Source organism: Fukomys damarensis, unplaced genomic scaffold (genome assembly GCF_012274545.1).
Source record: "Fukomys damarensis isolate Sample0158 unplaced genomic scaffold, DMR_v1.0_HiC HiC_scaffold_4, whole genome shotgun sequence".
NCBI classification, from domain to species: Eukaryota; Metazoa; Chordata; class Mammalia; order Rodentia; family Bathyergidae; genus Fukomys; species Fukomys damarensis.
Genome location: NW_022900916.1, coordinates 11958438 through 11972160, shown reverse-complemented (window position 1 = coordinate 11972160; position 13723 = coordinate 11958438). Strand labels below are relative to the sequence as shown.

Genomic DNA, 13723 nt, shown 5'->3' with positions numbered 1-13723 from the left:
GATCACATTCATCAAAGGGAATTTGTGCCTGAACATGATTCCCCTTTTTCTCCTAATCCTCTCCTTTCTCTTCAACCCCTCCTCCTTATTTACAAAAACATCGCTTCCACTTTTTTCCTCTTTTCTTGTTTTCTTCCCCTCTCCTTAGTTTCCCTTTCCTTTTGAGCAATTTCTTCCTACTTCACATTATCTGTTATACATTTGGGTCCTTATTGACCCCATCAGTTTCTCACACAAAGAGACAGGGGGATGGTCACACGTCTTTCCTAGATAATTGTGCTTATTTCGTGGAGGTCCATGTTTAAGGTTTCCGGGGTGATGTAGGTTTGAAACCAATGTCCCGGTGATGTGGTCTTTCTCTCCACGAGTACCTGCTGGCTGAAGGCTCCTTTGCCTCTTCCTCCTATGCCGAGTGAGCCCCCTCCTCGCCCACCCCTCCTCCCTGGGCCGGCGGATGTCCAAGGCTTGATGGTGGTCTTGTCTCACAGAGTGTAACTGCAATGAACACTCCAGCTCTTGCCACTTCGACATGGCGGTGTATCTGGCCACTGGAAACGTCAGCGGGGGAGTGTGTGACGACTGTCAGCACAACACCATGGGCCACAACTGCGAGCACTGCAAACCGTTTTACTACCAGCACCCGGAGAGGGACATCCGGGACCCTAACATCTGTGAGCGTATGTCGGGGAGAGTCGCCTGTGGGGCCCCTTTCCCTTGCTTTTCACGTGCCTTTCCCCTATCAACACCAAGCCAGCACCCTCGATTCATTGTTATCCAGGAGCCCAGAGTGGGTGAGACTTGGTAGTGGAGCCTTCTCTGGTTTATTTTCGTAGATTGGGAGGATGGAAAGAAGTATATATATTTACACAAGGATCTGTCATGTTTCCTGCTGATTTTAACCTGGTGCTTTTTGTTGCTGTTAGGATGTACGTGTGATCCAGCTGGTTCTCAGAATGGGGGAATCTGCGACAGTTACACCGATTTTTCTACCGGTCTCATTGCTGGTCAGTGTCGGTGTAAATTACACGTGGAAGGAGAACATTGCGAAGTTTGCAAAGAAGGCTTTTATGACTTAAATGCTGAAGACCCACTTGGTTGCAAATGTAAGTCTGTTTGGCAGAAAGTCTGGGAATCCTGCTGTGTGCAGAACTCCTCCTTTGCTCTGAATCCCACCACTTCGGACTCACTCCGTTTGTGGCTCAGCACTTCCTTCTGTCTCTGCTACAGCTTGTGGGTGCAGTCCTCTGGGAACGATTCCTGGCGGGAACCCTTGCGATTCCGGGACTGGCTCTTGCTACTGTAAGCGTCTGGTGACAGGACAGCACTGTGACCAGTGTCTGGTAGGTGAATCGTGAGTAGCTTGTGACTAGGACGTGTTTTAAGAGGGAACACATCAGCAGCATGGGCTCCACCATCACTCTTACATGTTAATAACAGACACAAACAGGAAATTCACAAAATAGGAATCAGTAGTGAATAATCTGCTGAGATGAACACGGTTAGGGTTGTGGAAGGAACCCACAGCAAAATGCCATTTTTACAGACAAACTCCCAGAAGTTTTGAAAAACTGAGAATGTTACTAACAGAGAATGCTTAGTACATAATGAGGTGCTAATACTTGTTTGCTGCTGATAGGAGTGCAGTTGAGGTCATACTCTGAGAAGCATCTTGCAGATAGGCTCAGTAGTCTGTGGAGATGTACCTACCCCTTGACCCTGGCAATCCCTGCTCATGAAATAATCAGAGAACTGGACAACGTTGCATTCACCAGAAGGCTCATTGTGTCTTTATTCATCATGGCGGAAGACTTGGAAATAGCAGTGGGAAACTAGTTAAATAAATCTGGGGACTTCCATACAATATGATATTTAGCTGCCATAAAAAATGACAGTAATATCATGAGGAAATGCTTATGTCATTAAATAATTTTTTTAAAGCTCACGAAGTATGAATAATGTTCTGATTGTGTTTTTCATCAAGAAAAACAAAATCTGGAAGGAACTATACCAAAAAGTTCACTGTACTGATTGTAAAGTAATTTTTAATATTATTATTTGATGATTGTATCACTGGAGATTAACCTAGGGCCTCACACACACACACTAGGCAATTGCTCTACCTTAGTGGAATAATTATGAGGAACATTTTTTAAAACTCTGCATTTTCTTTGACATTCTGACGTTGCTGCTATAACTGGAGGGTCCACAGGCCTCAAGTCATGTTTATGACCACTAAGTACCTAATCATGATAGATTCTTAAATAGATTTTCGGAAGTCTGATTTAAGTTGGTGAATCTACTTTCATCCATACATTTTCAAATTACAGAAATCATCTCTATTTTGATGCTGTCCTGTCTGTTATTTCTGTCCCTCGTGTCCCCAAGCCTCAGTGATCTCATCTTTCAGTTGTGAGAAGCTAGGCCCCATTTCCGGTACCAGGGATCCAACTAAGGACCTAGCACTTGCAAGGCAGGTGTGGTGCCACTGAGCTACATCCCCAGCCCTTAGCTTGCATTTCCACATAGATGAATCCTCAAACGGCTTCCTCGAGGATTCACGGCAGATTGAACTGAGAGAAATTGAAAGGCCTGCCAAATATTTGCTGTAACTCTAATTTAGAGTACTTTGAATGAAGAAAACTGGTGTCGGCACTGCTTGCTCATATGAAATGTTTGGAGCGTGACAAAACTAGTCTGGGACCTGGCTGAGATTCTCTGTAAACTCTGACTCCAGTGACCTGCAGCTTGGGTTCCTTTATTTCAAAGTATTCCTTCCGTTTGTTGGCTTTTTGCTTTTGCCATGAAAATAAGCATTTGATGGAGCAACCAAGACGTGCCATGACTTGTTCCCTGCTGAGTCTCTTGTGTAATTATAGAAACCCACCTTTAAATTTCGGTTTAATCCTTTGTCCTGCAGCCACAGCACTGGGGCTTGAGCAACGACTTAGACGGCTGTCGGCCTTGTGACTGTGACGTTGGGGGATCGCTGAATAACAGGTGAGTGGAGCTGCACTGCACACGCAGAGACCCGCTCACCCCGGACCGCCACCAGCTTGGGAAGCCTGGAGTCCGGAGGTCTCTTAGGAAGTATGTGAAATATGTTCATCTGTGGTCCGAGTACCTGACTGGCAATCTTTGTACCTGTGGCCTTGGTGTTTCGGGGGTTTTTGTTGTTTTGTTTTTTGGAGAAAATTTTTTTTATTAGTACATGTTTATGAAACATAATGACTGGGCCAGGGATTTAGCTCAAAGGTTCCAGTGCCTGCCTCACAAGCGCAAGGACCCTAGTTCAGTCCCTGGTACCAAAAAAAAAAAAAACCCAAAAAGACAAAAACAAAACAAAACAAAAAATATGAACACTTTTATAATGGGTGTGTTGTACATGTACGTGAACATTTGAATTCTTTTTAGGTCCCCTTCCTGCCCGACTCTTTCCTGTTCCTCCCCTTGCCATTTATAATAGCTCTACCTCCCTGTTTCCTTCTATCTTTTTTTTTCTTTGCTGTTTATACTTTGGATTTTTCTCATGTGAGATATCATATGGTATTTATTAAGTTGTGCATCTGATTTATTTTGCTTAACGTTTTCAAGGTGCATCTATTTTCCTACAAGTGAAATTTCTTCTTAGCAGAGTAGTACTCCATAGTGTATCAACACCACATTTTCTTTATCCATTTGTCTGTTGATGGGCACACAGGCTGCTTTCAAGATTTAGCTATTACAAGTTGTTCGGTTATTTTTTATTCCAAGAATTGCCTTTGAAACAGTCTAATGTGCTTATATGTCTTGATTTTTTCTGTAATACTCTTGTTTTGGTACTCTTTTTTTCAATATTTTAACATTACAGTTGAAAAAAAAAAGTTCAAAGAACTCAGACCAGGTATAAAGTGAACGGGAAAGTTTCTTTTCCTGTTCTGTCCTGCAAGTCTCTTCCTGGCACTGCCTAGAAGTACCACTGCTAGGGGCTGCTTGCATCTCCCTAGAACTGAACAATAAGAGTTTGGTTTGCCTGTTAAAAATTAACATTTCATCCTGGAAAAGTGAACGATTCCCTGGCCAGGCTTGGTGGTAGAGCCCCCCCTCCTTGGTTTGATCTTCAGTGTAGGGAAAAAATTTTAAATGATTCGTTAGTTTTTTTTTTTTTTTTTAACAGACTCATTCAAAGAAAAAAAGCTATGATTTTTGACTCACCTTTCCTCCTATGTTCTTTCTATTCTGAAACTTGGTCTTTTGCATCTGTAGAACCTTTTTCTTATTAGCATGTACTCATCTACCTCTCCTTTTGGTAGATTTTTGGTATCCTCATGAGAAAGTGCTATGATTTATTGGATTCTTTTTTTTTTTTGCCTTTTAAAAATGAATATCTTTGTAGATATCCCTTGATGAATATTTGTACATATCTCTATAGACTCGGTTACGACGATGGAACATGTTAGTCAAAGTATATGCATTTTAAAAATTTTAATAGGGAATATCAGACTGTTCCAGATGGATTAAACCAGTTGATCTTTCCCACCAAAAGGTTACCACAGACCTTATCCCCATCCCCAGCAGCACCTGGTACCATCTGTGATTCTTGCCAGTCCCAACACGTGGAAAACAAATATTATGCAAAATCATTATTTGCTACTTAAGTGTGCTAGTAACCTTGGAGTACATAGAACATGAAGCTCTGCCAAAACTTATCGTAGGGAGTATTTGGCAAGGTGTTTAAGTTGTAAGAGTTTAATTAATGAACTTCAGTCCAAGAGGATCTTGGGTTCTGTCACCTGATCAGAGTCAGAACATCTGGTAAAGATAGTGCAAGTGACGGCCGAGAGACTGGACAGATGTTGCCTTGTAGCCCCGAATCTTCCCCGGGAGAACACACTGAATCCTTTGAGCAAGCTTGGCTTGAGTGGGCTCCAAATTTGACTGTTATAAGACGATTTCTCAACACCACGATAGTCTGCAGGGAAGGAATGTGATTTGGGGCTGAAGGAACTTGTTCTGCTTGGCCTCTTTATGTGTGTTATTTATTTGTGTTGTTCCAGATAGTACATTTGAGTCTGTACAGTCTGTAGCCTCTGGAACTCTGGGGAGGATTTCTGTTCTTAGAAAACTTCCAGAGGGGAGGCAGCTAGGATGATGCCATAAAGGCAGGGAAGACAGAGACTGCTGCCTGCTCATGGAATCCCTTTCCTGGCTTTGCTTTGTGACTCCCTGGACACTTGTTGACTCCTTTAGCAACTGATTGCTCTGCTGAGAGCTGTCATCACTCCCATGAGCACACTCGTAGCTCTGCAAATTGTCATGAATGTCCTGTGCTCCTTTACCCTCGGTGCTTTCTGCTGCTTACAGTCCCCTCCTCTTTTGCTCTGTTCCTCAGATTTCCTGTCTCTGTCCCCACCCATGCATAGCCCTCGGCCTGCCCACTAATCTCTCCTGCAAAAACTTAGACCAGAAAGTGTTCATTAAGAGTTTGTGAAGCAAATTTTTAGTAAAGGTTTTAAAGCAAGTAGTTGGTCCTCTGAGGGTTCCCACATGATTATGGGACACCTTGTTTTTGATGATTTAAAAAGAGCCTTTAAAGGGCCAGGGATTTGGCTAAGTGGTTCTGGCGCCTGCCTCACAAGTACAAGGACCCGAGTTCGATCCCCAGTACCAAAAACAAAAACACACAAAAAAAGAGCCTTTAAAATGTTGCCTCTGGTCCTGCAACTCTGTAGTGTCCTGTGGTATTCCTTTTGCCCCAAAAGGAATTTCTCTAGGAGTCCCTTTGGCCAGGTCTCCCACACGAGACCGTGCGACATCAGCATCACTCAGAAAATGACTTGCTGTGTTACTGAGGTATTGGAAGAGTTGATTTTCCTACCAGCGGGTTTCAACAGATCTTTCCCCATCCCAGGAGCACCTCGTTCTATCAAACGTGGTGACTTTTGCCAGGCCTGACGGGGAAAACAAATATTATGCATAATTGTGCTCAAGTCTTTCACCCACCAGCATTCCTTAGCTCTGCCCCCAACATATAGTAGGTGTTGAACAAATGTGGGTCGAGTGAAAGAATTTGAGAAGCAAAAGATTTTTAAGATGTAATCACTAAATACATACTCCTTAACTGAGGCAGTCTCTAAATGTGATTCCAAACACAGCTTAATTACTTTGGCCAGGGACAGAATTAAATGTAAAATTTATTTGAAGTAGAAAACATTTAAAAATGTTTATACCATGAGCCAGATGGGTTTTTAGTCGTACAATAAAAGCTCAGCAATCCATGTCTATTATGTGGAGAGCTAATGTGAAACGTTTAGTATTTAAAGAAGTGAGATCTAATAATGTAATTTAAGCTAGGCTAAGGAAGTTTTTGTCTAGTGGATTGCGTGCTTTAATGAATAAATAAGAATTAGTGGCAGTAGTTGCTAGGTAAACAGTACTTGTAAATGTTTGGAAATACTAAAAATATAAAATATAAACATTTTTGCAATATCCTTCAAATTTATTATATCAATTAAACTTTGAGGCCTTGTGCCTGGCTTGTAGCCACCACTGTTTGGAAGACTTCTGCTTTCTACACTGAAGCCCCTGCTTTTTCCTGATGTTCAGCACACATATTTCTGCGTCTTTTAGCACTTACTTTATATTACAGTTGTTTGTATTAAAAAGATCTCTTGGTGCTGGGTTGTGTGGCTCAGTGGTAGCACACTTGCCTAGCATGTGCAAGGCCTGCGTTTGATCCTCAGCAAATCTCCCTAGACAGTGAGTCTTACTTGCTTCTCTAGCTCCTTCAGCACCCAGCACACAGAAACATGTAGGTGGTCAGTAAACGCGGGATATGATATGTACTGACTTTGAAACCAGAGCAGAAGTGAACAGGTGCTGTCCTCAGTCTCTCCAGTGATTGTGGTTTATATAATCCTGTGTTGCTCGTAAGGAGAGCTGGACACCAAGGAATTCCAGAACACAGCTCCTGCCCACTAGAGAGTGTTGCTCCCCTGGTGGGAATGCAGGATGCTGATTGCTCCCAACAAATCAATCATGGTGCAACCAACTCTTTTGAAATCAGAATTATGGGGGGGATAACAGTGTCGAACGGATGATGCTTTTATCTTAATATTTTTTCTGCCTGATTTCTTACTAATAGAGAAAATTTGAAGTTGTATTTCCCCTACTTGTTACACGATTTGAATTTTGTTTTGCTCTGTTTTGTTTTTTGGTCCCGGCTCCTTTGTACTTGCGAGGCAGATGGCGGAACCACTGAGCTAAATCCCCAGCCCCCACAATTTGAATCTTTAAATGTTGCTGATTTCTTTATGAGAAATCTGTGTTTTATTTATTTATTGTTTTTTTTGAGGATCAAACTCAGGCCCTTATGCTTGTGAGGCAGGCACTGGAATCACTGACCTAAATCCCCCGCCCAGAAATCTGTGTTTTAAAGAAATAATCTTGGCCTTCACCTGCTGGGGAGACCTATACTAGTTTTCTATTGCTGACCAATGTTAGTGGTGTAAAAGAACATAAATGTGTTCATTGTTCTAGATTAGACAGTCTCAGTGGACTAAAATCAGGACGTCTGTGGGGCTGCATTGCTTTCGTAAGCCTGGCGGGGCACCCATTTCCTGCCCTTTCAGGTTGTGGGCAGACTCCAGTGCCTGGAGGCTGTGGGCTCAGCCTCTCATTTTCTTGGTGGCTTCTCCAAGCCTGATCTCCAGGGTGCCTGTGGCTCTTGGCTCATGGTCTTCTCTTCCATCTTCAGAGCCAGCCATGGTGGGCCAAACCCTTCTTGTATTGCAGCTCGAAAACCCACTTCTGTGCCTGACTTTTCCACTTTGAAGAACCCGCATGATTAAGATTGAGGTCCCCCCTCCCCAATAATCTGACGATCTGCCTGCTTTGAGGTCTTTCACCATAATCATACCTGCAAAGTCCCTCTTGCCATGTGAAGTCACCCACAGACTCCAGGGCTGAGGATCTTTCAGGGACAATATGCTGCCTCCCCAGACCTCACTTCACATGTTTTATTGTCATTATTCTACCTCACTGATCGGCGGGATTTAATGTTTGTGTAGTTTACAGGGGAATTTGTGGATAGATGTGATGTGTATAGATGTGATGTTTGTACTTAAATGCAGGAAAGACTGTCACACATAGTCGTTTATCTTAGTATAGGACAGGATATGAGAGTGATTTTATTTTTCCCAGCATTGGGGATTGAATCTAGGGCTTTCATACCAAGCTATATCCCTAGCCCTTTTTTATGTATTTATTTTTATTTTGGGAAAAGGGGTTTCCCTAAGTCACCATGTTGTTCAGCCAGGGCTCAAACCTTCAGTCTTCCTGCCTCAGCCTCCTAGAGTTTTGGGATCATGGGTGTGCTCATGGGTGAGATTCATTGGAGGCACCTTCCTAAGATCACTGTGTGTGGGGGCGGGGGAGGGCTGCTAGCAGGGAAGAAAAGGAGATTTTTTTAAAAGGGCACGGAGCAGCTCTGACCTGTCATTCCTGTCCACTGTCCCTGTCAGAGTCCCCATCCGGCTCTTTCCTGAAGCCTCGGTCTTCTCCACACTGTGTCTTCCTCTGTGCCCAGAGTGCTTTGCTCATGGCTCTGTTGGAGTTTGCATGATCAGTCGCTTTGTTTCTCTCTCCAATTAAATTCTGAGTCCTTTAGGTCAGGGAATTTCCCCCCCATGTCTTTCTTTGTATCATTTAGCCAGAAATAATTGGCTTAACAAGGGAGTGTAAGGATTGGTTCAGAAGAAACTTGACAGAGGACCACACGGGAGGTTACTGATGCCGAGGAGCTTCTGGGCCAGTATTTACTTCCTCAGATGGGCCACGCAGGCTGCAGAGGCAGGCGGAGCCCCTGACTGGCTGCAGTAGGCTGGGGAGGACAGGGGACTCCTGTGGGTGCCGTGGTACAGCAGCCTGGCAGAGTTTAGAGAAGAGCTGGAGGAGCCAGCCAAGGACACTGCTGCAGTCACAGGCAGGGCTGGTGACGTCCTGTACGATGCTAGGGGCCCTGACAACAGGAGGAGGCTGCTGAGTTGTTGAGAAATATTTCAAAATAAGGCCTGAGTATTGGGATAGAGTAAGAAGGAGATTCTACCTCACTTACACCATGGGAAGAATGGAAGATCTGGACAGAAGTAGCAGGGCCGAGGCTAAGAAGTCAGCGTGAGAGGTGATGAGCAGTTTGGGACGAGATGGGTAAGGTGGGTGGCTGGGGAGACTGCGGCAGTGTCCCGTCCATAGGTGGAGAAGCAGGAATGAGCACTGTAGGGCTGTGAGCCAAATGAGTACGTCGTGTGGACTTGGAGCCCTCTTGTCAGTGACGGCAGTGAGGTCTGTCACAAAGGCACAGTGACCCAGAGTCAGGGTGCTAAGTCACCATGTTGATCGGTTCTCCTCAGTGGCCGCGGTGTGGAGTCGGTCAGCAGAGGAAGGCGGTGTCTTCACATGGCCTGAGTTTGTCTCTGCTGCCTGCCCCCTGCCCCCGAGGATCCACTCGCTGTCTTCAGTGGTCCGTGTTCTGTGTGTTTGTTTCCTCAGTAAACATCCGCTGGGAAGGAGAGGAGGGTTCTTCTTGGCCCATGTGATGTAATGTCTGAGGGCTGAATTTCCCAAAATGGCTGTCACGGATGGCTTGTGCCAGAAGAGGGCTGGGTCCTCCTTGGAACAGGCTTCCAGGCCTGGGAGATAGCTACCGAGTGTTGAGAATTCCCACTCCTGAGGGATAACGACATGATAAACAGGGCGAGGACTTCCGCTGGGCTGTGACAGAGCCATGTGGGATGTTTTAAAAGATGCCTCTGAATGGCAAGTCTTCCTCAGATTTCAGCTCAGTACCTGACTTCAGATCAACTTTGGGTCAGAAAAAAATAAGAAGGAACTTTGGGAATGGGCTTAGTGACAACTCCAACCTTTTTTTTTTTTTTGTCTGGTGGAGCTGGGGCTAGAACCCGAGGCCTCATGGCCAGGGATATACCACAGAGCTGATCCCTAACCCACTGACTTCGAAGGGTGTAAAAATGGATGCATGTCATTTGGGTTTGACCTAGTACATAAAATAATAATACTACTATAGGAAAAGATAAAAACATAGGCTAAGAACAAAACAAATGCCTTATATTGTAGTTTACCCAGAGGCCTTCATTACCTAAAATAGTAATGAGTAAAGAATGTATTATTTACATTAGATCTTTTATTTTTTCTTTCCGTTGTTTTATTTTAAAAAGCTGATGTGTGCTGCTTACCCTTTGTGCACTTATCGTTCAGGCAGTGTTTACTCAGTGTGCAGAGCTTTACGCTTAGGGGCAGGGGCAGGTGAGGTACAGAAGGTCCCACCCAAGCCCTCAGAGAATTGGCCATCTGCTAGCAGGGTAGAGAGGTTTGTTAATTTATTACACCACTCGGGAGAAAGCAAATATGTCTTAAGAACAATAGAGGCATATCTAGGAACATTCGAGGCCTCTGAAAGCACCTCTTGACCATGGCAGAGGAGGGAACCAAACAAGCCTTGATGAATTGGATAGAAGTTGAGCCAGGCAGGCTAAGTAGGATTTGAAGACCCAGGGACCAGCGTTGTGCCTGCCTTTCTCCCTCTGTGAGGGATGGTATGAAGGAGAAGAGTCTGGCGGCCAGGAAATGCTACACCAGGGGTCCTTAGAAAGTCTTATCTTCAAAGAAATAGGTGAATCTTTGCAAGGGAGAGGGCATTCCGGGCTGGAGGAAGCACAGAAGTAAAGGGAAAGTGTCACCTAGAGAAGCTGACAGCTGTTCTAGGTGGTTGGGGAGGCCTGGGGTGGGTTGGGGCAGGGGCAGTTTAGGGAACGCACAAGGCACCTTCCCAAGACCACTGTGCCAGGAAGTGATGTAGTTCATGCATCTTAGGGAGAAAACACAGAAGACTGATCAGCACCATTGTGGATCCAGTGGCTGGGGGCACCTCTTGGGTAGCCCAAGTCGGGGGTGTGCTTGGGAAGTTGGAGATTTGGATCTGAGTCCTACGAAGGGGGTTGCAGTTGGAAATAAAGCAAAACATACATAAGATACCAAGACAAGGATGTCCGTGATGCCTGCAGAATATCCCAATACGGCGTGGAGGAGCGACAGTAAGAGAGGGCAGGGGAGATCGGGTGGAGAAGAGAAGGCCTCAGCAGGTTTCATGTTAGGCTTTGGAGTTTGGGATTCATCCAGAAGGGATGTTTTTCCACGTTTATTTTCTGAAGGAAGTAAGAACACTGCACACACATTTTGACCACAGTAATGTTGTGTGGTGGATGAAGAACTGCTTCCGCACGTGCATTTGTATCTGGTGCCCACACTGATGGCTCCTCTTCCCTGCAGCTGCTCCCCGGAGTCCGGCCAGTGCGCCTGTCGGCCTCACTTGATCGGACGGCAGTGTGGTGAGGTGGAATCCGGGTACTACTTCACCACCTTGGACCACTACATGTATGAAGCAGAGGGCGCCAGCTTGGGGCCCGTAAGTCAGGGAGTATGTGGCAGGCGGGTGAGGTGGCATTTCGCAGGGTGGGTAGTAATGGCATAGATGTCTTGGGCAAAGAGGCCTTTTAAGAGGCATTTCTGCAGTTTTGGTCAGTGAGCACAAGATAAAGGCGCAGACCTGCCATCTTGAAAACCATCCTGTTTCAACCTACTTCAATCTCTAACTCATGCAAACTCCTGTTCTCTCTCTCTGTGCTGCAAAGTTACTGTTGATCTGACATCATTTACACACGGACTCATTTCATTATCGTCCTAAAATTTAATGACTTAAAATGGTACGTGTGGCACTTGAGCTGGGGTGGCTGAAACAGCAGAAGGCTGGCTGGGCTTTTCTCCCCATGTGACTTCCACGAAGCTCTCATGAGCCTCCCCTAGCATGGTGGAGGTGGGTAGTAAGAGTTCACCCGACTTCCGGCTTCCAAGCAGGAAGCAAAAACTTCCAGATCTCTTGTAAGCCTGGACTAGAAACCCCAGAACATCATCTCCTCATATTTCCTTCGTAATAAGTCACAAAGCCAGCCCAGTTCATGGGAAGATGATAAGGTTTCATTTCTTGTTTGGGAAAGCTGCACACAGATACAGGGACCGAAGGACAGGGTGGCGTCTTTGGAGATGGCCGACCATGGGCGTTCTGTGACAGCCCTGTGAACTACCGATGAGCACTGGCTCATCACGAGCGAGCCATCCTTAGCATCTTAAGTTTCTTCACCTGCAGTTGGAACCGGAGACTAATGCCAATTAGAGAGACAGAAACAACTCCCCTAGACATTGCACTAGCCTTGAAGAGAACGTGGGAAGTACTTCACCTCTCCTAGACACGCTTCTAACAGTACGAGGGATATTCATGGAGCAGGGTCATTCTTTCCCCTGCGGATCCCTCTGGTTATGTCATATAAGGTGTGTCCTTAGCCTAGGAGTTCCCATCTCCAACCCTCAACGTAACGAACCAGTTACCTTGTTTATGATATACCCAGCACTTTATAATCTGGGAAATCTGTGACTCTTAAGAAAGAGATCAAATGGCCACTGTTTTGGATCTTGGTTGGGCTTTGCCTGTGACCCTGAATTGCAGTTGAATTCCATTCCCTGTGGAGCCTAACTCACATTGCCCTGGTCCTCAGGGCATCAGTGTGGTGGAGCGGCAGTACATCCAGGACCGTGTTCCCTCCTGGACTGGAGCTGGCTTCGTCCGAGTGCCTGAGGGAGCTTATTTGGAGTTTTCCATTGACAACATCCCATATTCCATGGAGTATGAAATCCTAATTCGCTATGAGCCACAGGTAAAGGAAGTGGACTACAGGGGGTGGGCCGCTGGGGTGAGGGGCATCAGGGTGGTGTTACTGGTAGAAAAACTACCTCTGATGGGCACTAGATAACTTCAGCCTCTGACTTGCTAACCTCCTTGGTGGAAAGTAAAATGTGAGTGTTTCTTGAATCACATTCCTTAGCCGTGTAGTGATTTCTCGCTGGCCATTTAACCTAGCTGAGTGGAGGTGGTAAGAGAGTTACTACTCTGCCTGATGCGACTTGACCAGATTTCAGCAGAGAGGAAATTGTTGCCAGGAGTTGGAGGGGTTCGTGCCAGGCAGAGGCTGCCAAAATGTTTCACAAAGAACCGGGGCCAGGCCTTAGCACACGGGTAGAGTTTGGATAAACTGACACAGAAGGAGGAGAGGAAGCATGAGCAGAGAAGAGGGTTGTTTTGTTCTTGTTTTGTTTTAAGAATCCATAGAGCTAGATGAACAACAGCACTTGGGTGTGAGAAACTGAAAGTGTAAATAAGGATTAAAATGAATAATTGGTAATGTGAAATAGGAAGAAAAGGTCCAAAGGGGGGTAGGGGAAGTTGTAGGGGTTGGGGAAAGGAAAAAGTATGAGAAAAGGGAAAAATGGAAACAGAAACAAGGTCCTTGTAAATAGGGAGGGGTGGAGGAATTGAAGGGAGGACAGGGAAATGTGGAAAAAATAAGAACCAAGATGTCTCATGTACTGGTACAAGTTCCCAATGATAAATGTAAGTGTACTGCATACCTAAAAGACACCAGTACAAATTTAAGGGAAAAGAAAAAAGATTATGGTGTTTGGGAAAAGCCAGTCAGTAAAGGAATTTGGATCTTGCCGTGGGAAGCTCTGGAGGGACCTTGAGCCGGGGATTGTCATTTGAGCTGCTCAGAGTGAGCAGAAAGGGACTTTTGGGAAGTAGCAGAGAGAGCTGTGGGTAGCGTTTCAGCAGTAGAAGAGA

At 45.3% G+C, this 13723-nt stretch overlaps 1 protein-coding gene across 1 annotated transcript in view; it reads left to right on the top strand.

Annotated features, from left to right (window-relative positions):
* Positions 1 to 13723, top strand: part of Lamb1 (laminin subunit beta 1) — a 69404-nt gene that overhangs the window by 21441 nt on the left and 34240 nt on the right. Inside the window, exons 9-14 of the mRNA XM_033756803.1 lie at positions 489 to 677; positions 924 to 1103; positions 1228 to 1340; positions 2918 to 2997; positions 11323 to 11458; positions 12603 to 12761. Coding sequence (XP_033612694.1) covers positions 489 to 677; positions 924 to 1103; positions 1228 to 1340; positions 2918 to 2997; positions 11323 to 11458; positions 12603 to 12761 — 857 coding nt within the window. The remainder of the gene's footprint in view (positions 1 to 488; positions 678 to 923; positions 1104 to 1227; positions 1341 to 2917; positions 2998 to 11322; positions 11459 to 12602; positions 12762 to 13723) is intronic.